The 20,783-nt window shown below is 36.5% G+C and overlaps 1 protein-coding gene, 1 non-coding gene and 2 pseudogenes across 16 annotated transcripts in view; 3 read left to right on the forward strand and 1 right to left on the reverse strand.

The window, feature by feature from the left end:
- The window catches only part of STAU2 (staufen double-stranded RNA binding protein 2), a 312,929-nt gene that overhangs the window by 48,649 nt on the left and 243,497 nt on the right, over positions 1-20,783 (forward strand). For all 15 annotated transcript variants that reach the window (XM_086695695.1, XM_086695693.1, XM_086695694.1 and 12 more), the window contains 2 exons: positions 3,751-3,910; positions 12,075-12,210. In XM_086695695.1, coding sequence (XP_086551821.1) covers positions 3,751-3,910; positions 12,075-12,210 — 296 coding nt within the window. The remainder of the gene's footprint in view (positions 1-3,750; positions 3,911-12,074; positions 12,211-20,783) is intronic.
- LOC112859842 (U6 spliceosomal RNA) lies at positions 1,704-1,816 on the reverse strand (annotated as a pseudogene).
- On the forward strand, positions 4,952-5,021 carry LOC147572048 (U4 spliceosomal RNA; annotated as a pseudogene).
- On the forward strand, positions 6,725-7,017 carry LOC147572049 (signal recognition particle RNA). Its single transcript, XR_015247088.1, has one exon.

Consider the following 20,783-nt stretch of genomic DNA (forward strand, 5'->3'; position numbering starts at 1 on the left):
AGAGAGACAGAGCATGAACGGGGGAGGGGCAGAGAGAGAGGGAGACACAGAATCGGAAACAGGGTCCAGGCTCCGAGCCATCAGCCCAGAGCCCGACGTGGGGCTCGAACTCACGGACCGCGAGATCGTGACCTGGCTGAAGTCGGACGCTTAACCGACTGCGCCACCCAGGCGCCCCCTGTTTTTCTTAATAGTATCTTACTCTGACTTTAGTATTCAAGTAATCCTGGCTTCATAGAATAAGTTGAGGAGTGTTCCTCCTTCAATTTTTGGGAAGAGTTTGTGGGAATTGTTATTATTCTTTCTTAAATACTTAGTATAATTTATCATTAAAACTATCTGGACCTGGAGGTTTTTGTTGTTGTTTTTTGTGGAAAGATTTTAAACTGCAGATTCAGTTTCTTTAACATATATAGTGCTATTCAGGTTACTTATTTCTTCTTGAATGAGCTTAATAATTGTGTCTTTCACAGAATTTAAGTTGTTAAGTTTATTGGCATAAAATTGTTAAAAATACTCCCTTTTTATCTTTTTATTATTTTAAGAATCTGGGGTGATATCACTTCTCTCATTTCCTGATACTGGTAATTTATGTCTTTTTTTTTTTTTTTTTTCAAGATTAGTCTGTTTATAGGTTTACCAATTTTGTTGACCTCTGCAGTGAACCAGCTCTTGGTTTTATAGAGTTTATTTTATATTTCGTTAATGTTTGCTTTTATCTTTATTACTTTTTTTTCCTGTTAACTTCAGATTTGATTTGCTTTTCTTTTTCTAGTTTCTTAAGATTAAAGCTAAAGCTAACTTATTTGAGACCTTATGTCTTTTCTAGAATAGGTATTTGGTGCTAGGAATTTCCTCTTAGTACTGTTTTAGTGTTACTTTCCAAGATGTGGTGTTTTCATTTTTGTTCAGTTTAAAATACCTTTTAATTTCCCTTTTGATTTAATCTTTTACCCTTTATTTAGAAATGTATTATTTAGTTTCGAAATGTTTGGAAATTTTCCAGAGATTTTTCTGTTATTAGTTTATAACTTAATTCCATTGTGGTCCGAGAACATACTTTGCATCACTTGAATCCTTTGAATTTATTGAGACTTGTGTTATGGTCCAGAATATTTTATTTCTTGGTGAATGTTTTGTGAGAAATAGAGGACAAATGTACTTGTTAATTGTTATATCACTTATTAAGAGGAGAAGGCATTGAATTTCTGATGTAAATTGTGTATTTTCAACTTCTCTTTGCAGTTCTATTAGTTTTTGCTTCATATATTTTATTTTATTTATTTATTTATTTAAAAAAAATTTTTTTTTTCAACGTTTATTTATTTTTGGGACAGAGAGAGACAGAGCATGAACGGGGGAGGGGCAGAGAGAGAGGGAGACACAGAATCGGAAACAGGCTCCAGGCTCCGAGCCATCAGCCCAGAGCCTGATGCGGGGCTCGAACTCACAGACCGCTAGATCGTGACCTGGCTGAAGTCGGACGCTTAACCGACTGCGCCACCCAGGCGCCCCTGCTTCATATATTTTAAAGCTGTGTTATTAGTTGACTAAATGTTTAAAATTGTTATGTCTTCTTGATTAATTGGCCCATTTATCATGAAATAAACTTTGTTATCTTTGGTATTAATCTTTACTCTGAAATCTACTTTGATATTTATATGGCCATTCTGACTTTTCTTTGATATGTTAGCATGGCACATTTTTTTTTCTATCCCATTGCTTTTAAACTATGTCATCCTTGCAGGGGACATGCTAATCTTTAATCTTCTCTCTATTGTTCCAGTTTTAGTATATGTGCTGCTGAAGCGAGGACTAAACTGTGTCTTCATAGTTGAAATGCAGTATTTGTAGTTAGCATGTGGTTGGATTTTGCTTTTGACAGTCTCTACCTTTCTAATGGGGGCATTTACGTCATTTTTTTTTAATTTTCACAACAATCCTATGTGTTCTTTTTAGTGCCATTTTACTAAAGAAGTAAGGAAATGGAAAGAATAAGTCATTTTCTTAACTTTGTATATAGTAAATGGTAAAGCTACCACTTAAACTCAAAAACAGTGCGTCCCATGATTCCTACTGGAAATTATTGGGGTTCTTTTTATTTTTTCCAGTTTTATTGAGATTAGTTGACATATAACATTGTATTAGTTTTAGATGTATAATAATCTGGTGGGATTCTGTAGAGAAGTTTCTGAAAAGCAGAGGATTGACTTGGGTACATTTGTATTTTATAGAGTGTTCATGTTGATGGTGGTAAGGAGGATAGTGTGAATGGGAAAGTCTTATGTTAAGAGAATGATGTTAGGATGGTCTCATAGTAGTTTAGGAGAGAGAGGTTGATATTCTTTGCTAAGACATTGGCAAAGAGTATAAAGAGAGGAGGCCAAATCTGAAAAATACTTTTGAAGTTGAATCAGTAGTTTGATAGTTGTTTGCAGGAAAGAATGATGAGAGAAATGGAGGAGATAAGTAAGACCACTCAAAGGTGTCTTGCCTGTGGGCCTAGGAAAATAGTGACATCTACAAGATCAGGAGGCAGGAGAGTTTAAATCATACAGACCAATCATAGGGTGAAAAACCAGACAAATCCAGATTATGGCATATTCTTTTGTTGTGTTTTTTTCCTTTCATGACATTGACATTTTTGAAGAGTTGAGGCCAATTGTCACGTAGAATATATGCCATTATCTAGGTTTGTCTGATTTTCCCCCTATGATTAGATTCAGGCTAAACATTTTTGGCCAGGAATACCAAATAGTTCTCATTGGGTCATATCAGGAGGTACATGATACCGTTTGTGTGATTATGGATGATGCTAACTTTAATCAGTTGGTTAGGGTACTTTCTACCTGACCTCCTTTCTACAGATACACATTTATTTCTTAGTAATTGTAATACACATATATTTTTTACTACTTTGTATTCCTACAAATTAGTAAGCTATCTGTGGAGTAAAACAGCAGATTATGTGTGTATTTTATAACTTAATCCTCCATTTTAAAGGTGAATAAGTTTTGGGTTTGTATGGAAATAATGGTGTGAATGGAATGTTTGGATGGCAAGGGAAAGAGTAGGTATGAAATGAAGATGGACAGATAGAACTTTTGTGCCATGCTAGAATGGGAAAAATTAAAGGTTTTTAGCCTGAAGTTGGGGTGATATACTTGGATTTGAGGGGTTTTTTTGTTTTGTTTTTTTTTGTTTTTTTTTTAGAGAGAGACATTTGAGAACTACTTATGACATTAAAATTAACAGAATTTGGTGACTGGTTAAATGTTGGTTGTGGAAGATTGAGAGTTTCCTGGTGACACAATATTCAGTAGGGTTGCCTGGTTTTTGACTAGATTGTATTAAGTATAAAATTTAAGGAATTAGATTTTGTCAGTGTTACAGAGACAGGGCCTTGTGGATTTTCTTACAGTTTCTCTTATTCTTTATTCTGCTGTTTTTTTGAGGACTGTTTGATTAACAATATGAATCTATTTACGGAAATGATTTCTTCTTGATTTATTCTACCCAAAATGCACACTTAGAGCTGCCACTAAGCCTTCAAATAGGATAGAACAGAATCTGGTACAATCTCTTAAAATTATTTCACTGGTAGAATAAGATTTTTGTTGCAAATAATCTGTAAGGTCACCTCTAGCTCTAAAATTTTGATTCTGTGGTGTATCAGTTTTTCTCTCAGACAGCATATTTTATTTTCTGAAAGAATTTAATGTTTTCTTTGTCTCTTTATGTTTTTCGAAGATGTTCTCAGTGCAACTGAGTCTTGGTGAGCAGACATGGGAATCCGAAGGGAGCAGTATAAAGAAGGCTCAACAGGCTGTTGCTAATAAAGCTTTGACTGAATCTACACTTCCCAAACCAGTTCAGAAACCACCCAAAAGTAATGTTAATAATAACCCAGGTATGGCCCTGACTTGTTTCCTTCTGTTGTGTTGTTGTGTTCTGTATGTGTTATTCTCTGTACTTTTCTTTACAGCAGGCTGCTTGTATAGCTGACAGGTATTAATAGCTCACCTGAAAAAAACTGAATAATAATTAAAGGTGAGAGAATGAGGAACGTCATTGTAATTATATTAAAATTTTGCTTTGTGGATACTCCAAAGATACATTATTTACATTTTAAATGTTGACAAAAAGACCTTTGGATACAAAGACCAGAAAGTATGACTGAGTTTTTTTTTTTCTTTTTAAGTTTTTAATTCCAGTTAGTTAACATATGGTGTTATATTAGTTTCAAGTGTATAGTATAGTGACTCAATAATTCTATACATTACTATCTATACAGTAGATATTATATCTATACAATATGTCTATATTGTATTATATCTATGCAATAGATATCACTTTAAGTATTTTTATGATGGAGTAAAAAAAAAAAAAAAAAAGACTTTTTCCTGCCAAAAATGACTCTGTAATGTATTTAACTGGAGTTCCTGTGCTTATGCTCATAATCGCCTGATATTTATTTCTTTGTCATGTGGCATGTGCTAAGTAGACACAGACTCTCCTTTCAAGAACTGCTCTTTTTAAAGCTCCATGAATTTCCTATTACTAGTCCTTTTGCTTCTGCTCAGCTGATTTTAGTATTTATTAAGTAAGCTTAAATAAACCAAAATGTTACTACAGTAAAGAAACACACCTGTATTGAAGTCAGTAAGAGATTGTCTCCGTTTATAATTTTTAAAAAATCTCTTCAGATTACCGATTGATCATTAGTGCCACACCACTGCCTCTATGTATTATGCATTTGCTTTTATATATTTAAGAGATAGAAAACACTTTTCTTTTCTGTGAAGATTTTACAGCTGTGTACATAAAGCATATACATCAGTGGTAAAGATCAAGTACCAAGTGAATAATAACAGCCGTCAGTATTATAAGTAATGATAAACTTGGATGAGAGTAGTTGAAGGAAGATAAGGTGTTTGAATGGAGCATAGACAGCTTGGTGCAGTGGCAGTATTGTAGCCAATGAGGTTTATCCGAGGCGTGATTATTATTGCTAATTGAATGGAGAGTAGACAGGTATAGAGGTGAGGAAAGAATATTCTAGGTGGAGGGAGTACTCTGAGGAGAGGCATTGGAAATAGGACTCTGGACTATGGGTTTGGTTAAAAAAATTTTTGGTTTAACCAAAAAAATTTGGTTTAAAAAAAATTGTTTTTTAATTAGATCAGGTAGGTGACTAGGAAGAGATAAGACTGGAGATAAATTAGGGTTGAACTGTGATGAACTTGAATGCCAGGTTTAGGAGATTAAATTTTATCTATGATTTAGGAGGTTAATGTTTACAAGCTACTGGATGATGTGTTTAAAATGGCACTTTAGGAAGTTCAGCTTAGTATGTGGATTGAAGGTGGAAAATGCTAAAAGCAAGATCAGTTAGGAAACCATAGATTATGGGAGAAGAAATAAGAAAAGAAACTCCTGTGCACGAAGTACTGTACACCCTCTGCTCTGCAGTAGTACTGGGAGTGGCAGTGGGAGTGGAACAGAAGGACAAGTATTGCCGACCCAATGGTCGAAGCCATGTTAGAGAGCAAGCTCTTCAGGGCTTATAGTGTGAAGCAAGAGCAGCCTGTGCCCATCTCTGCGTCAGGTCCACTGTAGAGGATTAGACTGGGAGGTGAACCAGCAAGGAGTCAGAAGGAAACAGGAGAGTCTGAAAGATCAGTGGAGATGAGTTTCTGCTGTTGAGTGTTTCAGTGAGCCGATAGAGTAGATTTTTGAAGGTAAAGTTTTAAAAGAGAGCATAATATTGCATACCAGCAAGTGCACAAATTGCAGTTGTAGAACCTTGATGGTTTTTTGCACTGTGAACACTTTACCAGTACCTGTGCCCTAGAAGCCTCCCTCATTCCCCCTTCTAGTGGTTAAACAACTCCAGAGGAAGCCACTGTTCTGCTGATCTGTCTTAAACTTGTTGTGCCTGCTTGTTGGAATCATACACTATACTTTTTTGTGATAGCTTGTTTTTCTCAGTGTTACATCTGTGAGACTCATCCATGTTGTATTTAACACTATAGTGTTTCATTGCTATATAGTATTCTATTGCATGAGTGTAATCTACTTTTCATTGTACTATTGATGGACATTTGGATTGTTTCCAGTTTTGGGCTCTTAGAAATAAAACTTGTCAACATTCTTGTATGTATACATTTTTGTTGCAATGGACCTAATATTGGAACTGTTGGGCCATGAGTTATGCATGTATTCATGCAGAAATCAAATCAGAAGATGAATTAAGGCAAGAAGTTGATGAGCATACACAGAAGACAGGTATCTCAGCTACTGTTCTTACATCAGTCTTTTATTCCTAGACCTATTGAAAAGATGAGAAAGCTATTGAGGCATCAGACACAGTAAGGAAACTATCACAGTTTTGGTCAGAAAGAATAGTTAATTAGAACAACAATTAAAGGATGTCCTTGAAGAGAGAATTTCCCTGGACATTCAGCTGGAAAAACTTTGACTACTCTCCTACCTATAAGCCAGTTGCTGTGAACTGTGAACGTACCCATTTTTAAGTGTTTTTGGGGGCCCAAAACGTTTTGTTCAGCTCACTACTTAGTTCAGCATTAAATTTTATGATTCGCTTTTGCCCCATATGTTCTCCATTGTATTTAAGTATCTTTTATTTTTTAATTTCAACAACAAAATGGTCAGGATGATTAAAAAAAAACAGAACCCAAACCCCAAAACCCCCAAAGCATGCATAAGGCATATAGGTGTTATGTGCCTGTAGTCCCAGCTACTTGGGAGTCTGAGCCAGGAGGACCGGTTGAGTCCAGAAGTTCTGGGCTGTAGTGTGCTATGCCAATCAAGTGTCTGCACTGATATAGTGCAGTGGCATTGATATAGTGGCCTCCTGGGAGTAGGGGACTACCAGGTTGCCTACGGTGGGGTGAACCAGCCCAGGTTGGAAACAGAACACGTCAGAGTAGTGGGATTGTGCTTGTGAATAGCCACTTCACTCCAATCTGGGCAACATAATAAAACCTCCTCTGTTTTTGCCCATCCCCAGTTTAGGGAATCCTGTGTCTCAAAAAAAAAAAAAAAAAAGTTTGCCCCTTTCCAAGTTCATACTTTAAAAAAAACCACATGCATAAGAAATACATACAAATACATAATGTCAGACTATAATAGTGTATTTCTTAGCTATTCTTCGGGGGTATAATAGTAATTCAGTGTAGTTTTAATTTGCATTTCCCTGGTAACTAATGATGGTCAGCATCTTTTCATATGTCTGTTGGTATTAAGATCTCTGTTGTCGAGTGCCAGTTGAAATAATTTTCCCGTTAAAAAAAATGCAGGGGTGCCTGGGTGGCTCAGTTGGTTAAGCATCCAGCTCTTGATTTTGGCTCAGGTCATGATATCCCGGTTTGTGGGTTTGAGTCTGTGCTGGGCTCTGTAGTGCAGAGCCTGCCTCGGATACTCTCTCTCTCTTTCCCCCTCTCTCTGCCCCTCCCTCACTCATGTGCTCTGTCTCTGTCTCAAAATAAATAAACTTAAAAAAATAAACTTTTTTGGAAATGAGTTCATACTTATGTAAAGTTTGTAAAAAGAGTACATAGAGTTCCTTTGTACACTTCATCCAGATTCCCCAATTGTTAACATTTCTGAACCATTTGAGAATAAGTTGTGGACATTTGATCCCATTTCCCTTCGTACTTCAAAGTATTTTTTCCCAAGTACATGGCCATTCTTCTGACAGGAAGTTAACATTGATCTCGTATTATCATGTAATGCAAAGATTCCATTTTTGTTTCATTAATTGTCCCAGTAATATCCTTTGTAGGTCTGTGATCTAATCAGGATCATGTACTTAGTGTTTCTTTTCATTCCACTTTAATGTGGAATAGTTCCTTAGAGCTTCTTATTTTTTATGACCATGACATTTTGAACAGTACAGGCCACCTCATTTGTAGAATGCCCCTTGATTGAGTTTATCTGGTGCTTCCTCATGATTTATGCATTTTTAGCATGAATATCCCAGTGACCTAGTTTTATCTCCGTGATATATAGCAGGACACACCCCATTTTGATTTGACCCATTAGTGATGACTTTTGTCACTTGGTGAAGAGTATGTTTGCCAGGGTTCTCTATTGTAAAGTTAGTTAATAAGTATGTTTTCTTATTATATAATAAGAAATTAATAAGGATTTAATTAGTGTTTTCTGAGGAAAAACTTTGAGACTATATAAACATTCTGTTCCTCATCAAAGTTTATATTACGTACCAGATTTGGCATCTATTGATGATTCTTTTCTGAATCAATTAATATTCTAAAGGGTGCCAAAGGGTGATTTTATCTCTGTCTGTCTGTCTGTCTGTCTCTTTTTGTGGTTTAAAACAACAGAAATTTATTCTGTCTCAAAGGGTGATATTTTAATTCCATTTATTTTAGATCTGTTAGTTGGCATTCTACCCTAGAATTTTCTTTCCCCTCATTTTTCTGTTTGTTCATTTATTTATATCACTATAGACTCTTGGATTCCTATTTTGCTTACTGGTTTATAATCTATCATTATTTATTTTGGTTCTCAATTTGTCACAGACTTAGCCAGTGGTATGAACCTTTCAGGTTGACTCCACTGTCCTTCTAGCGTTTCCTCAGTTTTCTTTGAGCATTTCTTACTGTCTGGCACAGTAAGAGATTCCAAAGTCATCTCGTATTATCTTTGTCCTGGTCCCAGCACCAGCCATTTCTTCAAGGAGTCTTGGTTGATTAATCAGTTCATTCTTTGAACGAATATTTATTGAGTGACTGCTGTGCTCCAGGGACTATTCTAACTTCCTACATAGCTGTTTCCTGAAGTGTTAGTATTATGTAGCTCCTTGAAAAGTAGTTGTGGCATTTTTCTTCCATTTTTCACATAATAGGAATCCACAATTGTTATATACGTTTGTATATATAATCAATTAGCCTTGTTCTGTTTTTCACTGATAAATACAGAAGTTTCCTTTAACATACCGAAAAACCGATAGAAATGGATTCTGTGTTGACTGTGTCAACCTTGCAGCCATGTAACACATGAGGATTCTGTGTAATGATTATTTTTTTTTTTTTAAATTATTTTTTTTTTTTTCAACGTTTATTTATTTTTGGGACAGAGAGAGACAGAGCATGAACGGGGGAGGGGCAGAGAGAGAGGGAGACAGAGAATCGGAAACAGGCTCCAGGCTCTGAGCCATCAGCCCAGAGCCCGACGCGGGGCTCGAACTCACGGACCGCGAGATCGTGACCTGGCTGAAGTCGGACGCTTAACCAACTGCGCTACCCAGGCGCCCCTGTGTAATGATTATTTTTATGCAACCTGGGTGCAGCTCTCACATGGTGGAGTGGTACTTAGAATTATTATTTGGAGGTTCTCATACTTTAAAGTTCTTCTTTAACTGTTTTCTGTGAAAGCATTTCTGTGTAGGTAGAGAGGCTGTGTGCATGCAGAGATTCCAGTCTAGTTCTTTATTAAACAGGTAGGGATACTTCGCTCTAAGTGTTGAAACCTCTTCAGCCTGGTGTGCACTTGTTTGCTTCTTCTCCACTCTCCTTCACACAGACCAGTGTCTAGCATTTCTGTGAAGAAAATATACCAGCCTTACTTTCAAATGAAGAATTTAGGGGCGCCTGGGTGGCTCAGTCGGTTAAGCGTCCAACTTCGGCTCAGGTCATGATCTCATGGTCTGTGAGTTCGAGCCCCGCGTCGGGCTCTGTGCTGACAGCTCAGAGCCTGGAGCCCATTTCAGATTCTGTGTCTCCCTCTTTCTCTGCCCCTCCCCTGTTCATGCTCTGTCTCTCTCTGTCTCAAAAATAAATAAACATTAAAAAAAAATTCAAATGAAGAATCTACATGAAATCATTTATTGATTCAAATGATATGAATATAATACTTTTACCTGGCTTACCACCCAATTTTGGTATAGGTGGGAGGACATTTATATGCCACTAGTGCATTAAAATCACCTCACTGGTGCTTTTTAAACTCACAGTTTCTTATTTATTGCCCTACTTAAACGATGAGGTCTTTTAAGCTTTTTTTTCTTTTTGAACTTTATGCTATCTGTGTCTGTATGATTATGGCCAAGTCAAATTCGGAATGACATAAATCTTAACAACTGATTGATTAACATGCTAGTTATTAAACTACAATCTTTATGAAAGAAGAAAAACTTAAACTTTGAAAGGCATAGACTGCTCATTGGTGTTAAGTCTTTAGAAACTTTTAGACAATTTCTAATAAAGTTAACCATAAACCTACTCTGCGATCTAGCAATTCCACTGCTAGAGAACTTACTGTGTATGTCTCTGCTAAAACATTGTGGCTTTATACTTGTTCCCAACTGGAAACAACTCAAATGCCCCATTCATAGCAGAATAGATAAACTAATGTATTTATTCAGTGGAATACTATTCAGTGATAAAAAAATGTTTGAAATACTGATATATTTGACAAAATTTCTATGTTGAGTGAAAAGCAAGATAGCACAATACATGTTCAGGTTTGAAGAACAGGCAAAACTCTGATGACAGAAGTCAGAATAGGTAACTTGGGGAGGTGGGTGTTGCCTGGAAAAAGGCGTGATGGAACTTTCTGGGTTATGGAAATGTTCTTATCTTGATCTGAATGATGGGCACTGAGTGTTTACATGTATAATAATGTGTGGATCTGTATGCTTAAGGTTTGTGCATTTTACTTATCCTTTGGTAAAATCCTGTAGGAAAGAAAGAAGGAAAAGAGAATCCCTTTATTCTTGCCTTTCTCTTCCTCCGCCCTGAGTATTGGTATTAAATTAGGGATTTGGACTAATTGGACTCACTATTCAACATGTTAACTGTGCTTTGCTGTTTTTCTTATGCTTATCTTTTCCTTCTTTGCCTCCTCTTTCCTTCCACTCTTTATTTTTCCCCTTAACCTTGGTTATAGTTCCTGTCCTTATACTCTTTAGTGGCTTCACTTGAACGCTTTAGAAATGAGATATGAAGTGAGCATTATTGACTCTTGATGGATTGCTTATGCCATGGCTGCCAGTTGTGCATTTGTGTCAGGCTCTCCCACCCCTGGTGGGTGCTTTCTGCCAGCCCCAGTTTCTCTGTTGCAATAAGTGGGCCCATGTTTGTACGTGATGAACGGAGTCTTAAATGTATATTGCAGAAGGCGTAATTCAAGCAAAATAGTGTATATAGAATTTACACTGATTACTACTTTCTCCGAAAACTTTAGATTCCTTTGTATAATTTTTTATATGGGATATATATATATATATATATATACACACACACACACACACATATATATGTTTTACTAAATAGCCTCTTTTGGTACTCGAAATAATATGATGTAATAATTTACATTGTGTGTTATTTATTATGGATTTTTCAAATTGTCGAAAAAGTAAATAAGATAATAAACATCCCTATACCCACCACCAGCTTCAACAGTTACCTTGTTTGTCATCTGTCTCTCCTCTGAATTATTTTGAAAGAAGTCTCAGATATATCACTTCATCCAAAAACGCTTCAGTGTGTATCTTTAAAGATTATTTATACAAAGCATTAGTATATTTACTTTGTCTTGTATGTGATAGAAACTCAAAATTTAGTTTTATTAGGTAAGTCCAAGAATTACTGATGACCCTGTATTCATTGCTAACTTCAGCTGCTTGATTAGCAAAATATAAAAATATTCACAGATGATAATGTTTTTAATGATTAAATAACTGAAAGCTTCCTGGGGTGAGTAATTTATGCTGAAGTTCAGTACTTTATAATATTCGAATTAAGCAATCTATGAGTCTCGTGTTTCCCTTGTTTTGAAATAGTATGACTTTCAAATTGAATTTTTGGTCATGAATATAAAAAAAGGTTGCCAAAACCCCAAAGAGATTTCATTAGAAACAATTTTCCTGTTCATGTAGTTTGTATTTACATCCCTGAGACCATCATACAGACAGGCCATTGACTCCCACCTTCTTTCATGGTAATGACATGTAATGTAAGTATGGCTTGTGTGATTTATTGTGGAAATATTTCACTTGTGTGCTTTTAATATTTTTTTTTAAACAGGTAGTATAACTCCAACTGTGGAACTGAATGGGCTTGCTATGAAAAGGGGAGAGCCTGCCATCTACAGGCCATTAGATCCAAAGCCTTTCCCAAATTATAGAGCTAATTACAACTTTCGGGGCATGTACAATCAGAGGTTTGTATGTCTTCTTTGGTTTTGTTCTCATTTATTATTTTATGCACATTGTAAAAGTTTCTAAAACTCAAAGAGTATTTGCAATGTGAAGAGAATTTACTTTGGGCATTTTGCATGGAATTTAGATAAGTCGGGCTCAAAGGAATATTTAAAGTAATATATTTTTAAAAATAACTGGTTTTCAGGAACTAGTTTTTATAGAGTCATGAGAGCCCTGTATTTGTTGCAGGCAGGACCATGTTTTAAAATCATGCCACAGTATAGTGCTGAGTTCTCAGTTGACTTGTAGATACTTAGCTTAGCTAGTGTTTTTCTTAATTTGTCCAAATACATTACACACATGAGTATTTTTAATTTATAGGAAATTTGTTGGAAGAATTTACTAGGTCTTTCTACACATTGCATAATTTTGTGATAGTTACAAGTGTAACAGAGTTTTCTTTTGTAGGCAAGGCAGAATTTAAAAAAATGTGAATTTTTTTTTCTGATCATTTATAAAAGTCACGTAACTCATTGTAGAGAATGTAGAAAATGCAGAAAGTTAAAAAGAAAATATAAATAACTTGTAATTCCAGAAATAAATGCCTTTAATATTTTGATGTATTTTATATATTTTTTATTCTTTGCACATGTATTTAACCAAATTGAAGTTATCCTTTATTCCTTTATATGCAATTTCTACAGTACTTTATGGAGGTACCATATATGAATCACAAAACGCACAGACAGATCTTAAATGTACATTGTGATAACTATCATTTATGTATATACATACATATTTATACTTTAATGGATTGCTTTTTACATATGTATATCCTCACAACATTGCCACCGTGTTTCTATCACCCTGAGAGTGTCCTCATACCTATTTGCATTTATTACACCTCCTCCCAGGAGTAACCATGGTTCTATCACTGTAAATTAGTTTTGCATGTCATTGAACTTCATATGAATAGACTCATATAGTATGTACTCTTTTTGTTTGGATATTTTCACTTCGTATAATGGTTTTCTTGTTTATTTGTTTTTGTTTTCTGTTTGTTGCTTGTACTGTATCTGGATTTTGCCATTTTTTATTGCTAAATAGTGTTCCTTTGTTTATGAATATATCATAATTTATTCATTCCACATGTACAATATTGTGCCCTCTTTTCATTGAATAGGGATAATTTTTCATATATTTCTTTTAAAGTTTATTTATTTTTTTAATAATCTCTACGTCCAGTGTGGGGCTCGAACTTACAACCTTGAGATTAAGAGTCACATGCTCTTCTGACTGAGCCAGCCAGGCGCCCCCAATTTTTCACATTTAAAAAAATTTTTTTTAATGGTTTTTTAGTTTTGAGTGACACACAGAGAGAGGCAGAGCCTGAGCAGAGGAAGGGCAGAGAGAGAGGGAGACACAGAATCCAAAGTAGGCTTCAGGCTCTGAGCTGTCAGCACAGAGCTGGACGTGGAGCTCGAACTCACGAACCATGAGTTCATGACCTGAGGTGAAGTCGGATGCTTAACTGAGCCACCCAGGGGCCCCCATTTTTTTATATTTTTAAGTGATTTTTGAAAAACATTTTTGATGGCTATATAATGCTTCATTTGGCCAGGTTATACTTTATAAGGATATTAAACAGGTACAAACAAAGAATACTTGATGAGTATATAAACGAAATGCACCTGTTGTTGATCATCTAAGTTGTTTCCCCCTTTTTTTGGGCAATTGTAAGCAATGTTACTGCAAACAATTTTTACATACAAATTTTTGTTCACATCACTGATTATTTTCTTAAAATAGATTACTATAGGGGAATATTAGGTTGAAAAAAATAATGTTACCCAATTACATTAACATTTGTACTAATTTCTTAGAGTATATTCTGTTCCATTCTGACAACACTGACTTTTAGAAATACATTGTCTTATTTGATGGCTAAAAAGTGGTATGTTTTTAAATTTTGGTTTTATTGATTACTTGTGAGGTTGAACAGTTTTTAAATATTTATTAGTCACTTGTCCTTTTTGATTTGTCTAGTTTAATTTGCTAACTTTTGTTGCATTACTTGACCAGTCTTCAAATGTTTACGTATGGAGGAGAGGGTATTTTTGCCTATTTTGTTTAATTTTCCTGCCACCAAAAATTGGTTTTAGTTTTGTGTTTGTTTTTGATGTGCAACAGTTTTAGATATTATATGGTCTAATCTATAATTTTTGTGTGTTTGATTTCTCCCATTGCTTTTATGCCTAAGAAATTCTTGTGATCAGATGTTTACTAATTCTTAAAAAGAATATTTTTATTGAGATATAATTGACATATAACATTGTACAAGTTTAAAGTGTGCAACATACTGATTTGGTACATTTATGTTGCATTATGATTGCCATTGTAGGGTTAGCTGACACCTCTATCATGTCACATAATTAACATTTCTTCTAGTGTTAAGATGCTGATACATTTTTAAGAAATTTTTTTTAATGTTTATTTTTGAGAGACAGAGCACGAGTGGGGGAAGGGCAGAGAGAGAGAGAAAGAGAGAGAGAGAGAGAATCAGAAGGAGGCTCCAAGCTCTGAGCTGTCAGCACAGAGCCTGATGCGGGGCTCGAACTCATGAGCCATGAGATCATGACCTGAGCTAAGTCGGATGCTTGATGGACTGAGCCACCCAGGTGCCCCAAGATGCTGATATTTTTTAAATCATTTTGTGTACTTACTGACGTTACAGTTCGGATGTGAGAGGAAGATATTTAGTGTACATATAACCTGATACCTTTTGGTGTCTTCTTTGGTAGTGTGTATTTACCATTTAAAACTCGGTCCTATTCAGATTTTTAAGTGGTTCCTTTAAATACTATTGCTCAGATTCTCTAATAAAAATGTGTACAATCTCTTAGACTTCTGCTCCTTCCCGCTTTCCTGTTGGGTGTGTCAGGGGAATTTACTGTGTTGTCGTGGTAGGGAAGGAGGGACCCTCACCGTTGTGTGGGTGTTCTTTATTGTCCGCTGGGCTTCTCTGCTCTTTGTGGTGATGTCCCTTGCCTAGCAGATAGCCGACACCTTTCTTGCCACCTTGCTGAAACCTGCAGCTGGTGACGTGTAGTCCTGTCAGGTAATGCTTCCACAGAGTCTTGACCATCTCCCCCCTTACTCTTTTGGCCTAAATCCTTAACTCCCTTTGTTTTCCTGGCATGTTTTTCCATTCTTATTCTCTTCTTAGTGTCTCCTAGTTGGAGCATCCAGTGGCAGGCTTACCAGCTCTCAACTTGGTGTCCACACCCCATAGGTGGCAAGAAGGGCATCACATGTCTCTTGTAGTTGCTTTACTTTGTCTTTTTCTGTATAACATACGTATTGCCTTTCTCATGAGCCTGAGGTTACCTAATATAAATAAAGCTATTTGCCCACTTAGCACAATAGATATATTTGGTCACCTGAATTAGATATACTTTGCCTTGCTTGTACTTGCAAGATATTCTGTCTATCGATTTATAAGTTTATTTATTTTGCGGGGGGCGGGGAGGGGCAGAGTAAGAGAGGGAGAGAGAGAATCCCAAGGAGGCTCTGTGCTGACAGCGCAGAGCCCAATGTGGGGCTGAAACCCATGAATCATGAGATCATGACCTGAGACAAAATCAAGAGTCAGAGGCTTACTGACTGAAGCACCCAGGTGCCCCTTATTTTTAATGCACTATAATGAATAGTCTCATGAGGATATTATATTTAAATGCTTATTGTATTTTGATATCTATAGTCCTTTATTGAAATCTTAACTAGAGTTTCAATTAGTGAATTTATTACTTTTAAATGAAAGAAATCTGGTGCTAAAGCAATGAAAAATCAGACAGTAATCTCTGTGGATTATTAATATGGAGCTCATATTCTAGCAGGGGAGGCAGTCAGTAAGAAGTGGTTACTTAGTGAGAAGGTGACTTTTGATAAAGACCTAAAAGGAGAGAGGAAGTAAGTAGTGAGAATGTCATGAGAGAGGGAGAGAATATTCCAAGCAGAACAAACAGCAGGTGCAAAGCTCCTGAAGTGGGAATGTTCCAGGTGTGTTGATGTCTTTACCAGGACACCAGTATGGCTGGAAAACAGTGAACCAAGGGGAAGAATAGTTGGTATATGAGAATGTGACAGGGGTCCTGTGGTTTGGTTTGATTTTTTTTTTTTTTTTCCTATGGTAAGTTTTATGTTAAGATGCTGACATTTTTCCTTTCTTGGCAATTTCTGGTTTCAAGATGTGATTCCATGGTTGTCATGAGGGGCACAGGAAGTTATTTATGACTTCTTTAGAGGGTTGTGCCATAGTCCATTCCAACTTCATGGAGAAAGTGGACTTTGCTTCCAGATTGTTGGAGAGGCTTTTCAGATTGTTTTGAGATTCTGCAGATCACAAAAAAAGGTAAAAAGAAAATAGGGAAGTACTGGTAAGCTGCCAGGCCATGTTTCAATGTAAAAGCTGCTCACAAAAGGGCAAACCTAACCATTACTCATTAGGCTGTAAAAATTATGATTTCACATATGACTTTCATTTGCGGATGACAACACCTGAATGTGTTACAGGGAATTTGGAGCCAAAGATCAGAGGGGGCACTCTTCTCCTTGTCGGACTCCAAATGAATCAGTAGCTTCTTAATAAGTCAGGGAATGAAAAGTTAAAAAGTCTAAGAAACAGATAGTGTTTAGAGGGATTTATGTAAAGGTCATGTCATTTTCTACTTAAAATAGTATTAAGTAATAATTATTACCCATGTTGTTTTTTTTAAGTGTATTTATTTTTATTTAATTCTGTTTTTTCCTGATGAGGTTTCTACACTCGAACTCACTCAAAGGCTAAGGAGGCACTTACAGAAACCACCCCTCTACCCCCATCCCTCCACTGTCCTGTTCTATGATGGCTGGGGAAAAAAAGAGATTTATCCATTAGCAAAATCTGGATGCAGGCTGGATTCCGAAGTACCTCTTTTTGTCACACCCGAGATGTTTCAAAATGAATGTATCCAGTTACATCTTTTTCTTTCTCATTTGGGCCACTGTTCACTAACAGATATAAAGTTGAAAGCTACAAAAATTTATATGATAAAGTGTAGGATGTAAAGTTTGGAGAATACTTTATGCTTTTGTTCTCCTATCTTTGCTATAAAAGTGGTACACATTATCCCAAGGAACAGAATGGTTGAAATCAGGCCTCCAACAGACAGTTTATCGATTTTGTGTGTGCACAGATGCAAGGAGCATTACTGCCTGGCTAGTGGCCAAAAGGTCCCCAGTCTGCTGATGCAGGTGGCCAAAGACCCACAACTCAAACAAGACTTTGTGAAAATGGGGATTTTTGCCTTGAATAACTGGGAGGTCTCTTGGGGAGATTTCGGGCATGGTTGAATATAGGGCTTTAGTGTTCTTTTCCCTCATTTTCCATTTCTCTTTTTAGTTCTTGTCTCAGTTTTCCTCTGCTTGGCTTCATTTTTAAAGAAGCTGACTTTCATTTGCTGTATCTCATATGCTACAAAGTCCTTAGACATGTGGTACCAGAGAAGGAACAAGTTTTTGTGTCATTCTTAGGAAAGTCCTAGGAAAGACTGAACAGACTATTCATCCCTTTGTCATTCAGACTGGATTTGGGGTTGGAGAATAATTAGCCCATGCTTGGGTTTGTGCCCAGCCAGGAGAAACAGGGATTTATCCCATTCAAGTTGCTATGCAGAGCACAATGATTTTATGAAAGATTCCCTCAAGGCAAAGATTCTGAAGGAGAATCATTTCCATTACAGTCAGAACCTTTGGTTCAAATCCTGATTCTGATGCTTTTAGCTGTGTGGTTCTGGGCAAGGCACTGGACCTCTCTTAGTTTTCTCATTTCCTAAATAGAGATGATGATAAAATGAAAGGACTTTCATGAGATCTTTCATTAAGCAAATATTTACAAATGCCTGCTTTTTGCCACATGTCATGTTAAGAGTAGATACTTTAGTAGATACTTTACATAGTCTGGTAGACTCTGAGTCCATTAGAAGATGAAAACAATGCAGAGAAACAGTAACAGAGTGATAGATGTGACCATATGGTGCTGTGGAAACACTGAGAACAAGCACCTCACTCATATTGGGGAATCAAAGGAAGAAGCTTCCCAGAAGGAATTGACACTTGAACTGAATCTCCAAGGTTAACTAGGCACTAGCCAGGTGACCAAGGTAAGGAAAAGCAAACTAGGTTTTGGGAACAACAACAAGGAATCCTGAGAAGTTTAGTTCATCATGGGCTTGCAAGCCATGTGGTATGTCTGGAATGAAAAGGCCAAAGTTCAGTCAGGGTGCTGATCTGATGTCCTCAGATGGCCTTGGGAAGAGGTTTAGATTTATACTGAAGGTGATTGGGAGCCACTGAAGGATTGTAAGCTGAGGGATAAAATAATTTGGTATCTGTTTTAGACATATTGCTTTGGCAGTATGTGGGAAATAGTTTTGATAGGCTTAAAATTCAAGGGAGAAAGATGAATTACAAGGATGTTGTAATTCAGGCTTAAGGTGGTGAGAGCCTGGAACAGTGAAGATGGAGAGGAAGGCAGTGTCTATTTAGAAGTATATTTAGAAGGTGAACTTGATAGCACTTGGGGATTAATTGGATGAGGAAAGTAATTAAGGGTAACTTTCACCTATCTGGATCACTAGGAATATTTTTCACAATGAGGAGTCGGAGTTGATCTTTGGAAACATTAGGAATTCTTTTTCGACTATGTTGAGTTTAAACTGCCTATATTTAGGAAGAGCCCATTTTACTGTTCTTTAAAGCCTCAGTGGAGGGTATGTATAGGAAGATTATCTTCAGCTTTGAAAGTTTGTTGGAAGAACACATGGGAAGAGGAACTTCAGGGTCTGGAGCCTCCTTGAAGCTCACACATTAGAATGCATTCTGCAGACAATGACATTGTTTAGGTTACAACCAAAGTTTGAGTGACCAATTGTTCTTTGTTCATGTAGGATTTATATTTCCTTCACAAAAGGATTTAGTTATGCTGGTTTGTCATTATTTGATTTGGAAAAATTTCATGGCACGCCCCCATGCCAAGCATGGCCATCCTCAGGTGTGGTTGGTATATTTTGTGTCAAGACAATATTTGGTTGCTAATGTATCAGATTCCTGGTCCAATTACTTGTACCGGGGTTAGTAAAGTTGCTTTCTCTTAAGATGTATGGTATGAGTCATAGTAAGTTAAATAAGGAAAGAGAACTATTTTGCTAAAGTTTCTTGTTCCAATGGGCAGAGCCAGGTACCTGCTTGAATCTTCATGGTCTCCCCTCTTGTTGCCCAAGTCTGTGAGACTTGGAAAGAACTTTTTGGACAGCTATAGCTATCAGTGGAAATTTGATAGGGTGAAACAGATTTTTTTTTTTTAACGTTTATTTATTTTTGAGAGAGCATGAGCAGGAGAGGGGCAGAGAGAGTGAGACACAGAATCTGAAGCAGGCTCCAGGCTCCGAGCTGTCAGCATAGAGCCCAGCGTGGTGCTCAAACCCATGAACTGTGAGATCGTGACCTGAGCCGAAGTCAGATGCTTAACCGACTGAGCCACCCAGGTGCCCCAGATTTTTTGAAGTACCTGAACTGATTTTATTTCATTATGTTAATTATCAGTAAAATTAGAAATAATCAAGATTTTAGTTTATGAAATATTTTGTTGCATTTCACAGTTTGTTATATAGGCTGATGACTAGCTGCTAATACTGTGTGGTGTGCTATTAATTTTGAGCTTGTTCCAACTTTTTAAAATTTTAACATACAGTGTTATATTAGTTTCAGGTGTATAATTCAAACCGTCAGTCTAAGTGTCCTTCACTACTTACTATTGCCCTTTGAAAAAGCAAGTTGGAAAGTAGAACACTTGAGAAACTGAATGTATTTGTATGGAGCAGTATAAACAGGAAAAGCCTATAATTTCGCTTTCTGCCACCAGGTGGTGCTTGTGTACTGATAAAACAACATGCAGACTGGGTGAGTTTACACTGGTTAGTATTCCAGGGCTGGTGGTTAACTGATAAATGAGAGGTTAAACCATATAAAGTCATTAATATTTTACCTTTCTTTGTCCTATAAATATGTTATTTTCATATGTTTCAACGTAACAGGAAAAAGCAAAGTACACAGCTTTAAAGCCTCTTGCATAAATGAAATAAATGTGAAGTAGTCAAAAGCAGGAATTCATTCAAGTAGTTATATATAATTTTGTCTTTTGTACATTGTATCCCTTGATTTGGGGAACATATTCTTTTCTCTATTGTATACTTTATGTATATTACAACTTTTCAAAATGATGTTTCTTTTCTTTTTAAAAATTTTTAAGCTTATATTTATTGATTCCGAGAGCAAGTGAGTGAGCAGGGGAGGGTCAGACAGAGGGGGAGAGAGAGAGAACCCCAAGCAGCCTCTGCACAGAACCCAACGCAGGGCCTGAACCCACAAACCATGAAATCATGACCTGAGACAAAATCAAGAGCCAGACGCCCAACTGAGCCACCCAGGCACCCGTCAAGATGACATTTCTTTTAAAAATGATACTTCTTCACGAGGATACTACTTTATAGGTAGA

The sequence above is a fragment of the Puma concolor genome, chromosome F2 (assembly GCF_028749965.1).
Source record: "Puma concolor isolate L17-30 chromosome F2, mPumCon1.1.hap2, whole genome shotgun sequence".
In the NCBI taxonomy this organism is placed as follows: domain Eukaryota; kingdom Metazoa; phylum Chordata; class Mammalia; order Carnivora; family Felidae; genus Puma; species Puma concolor.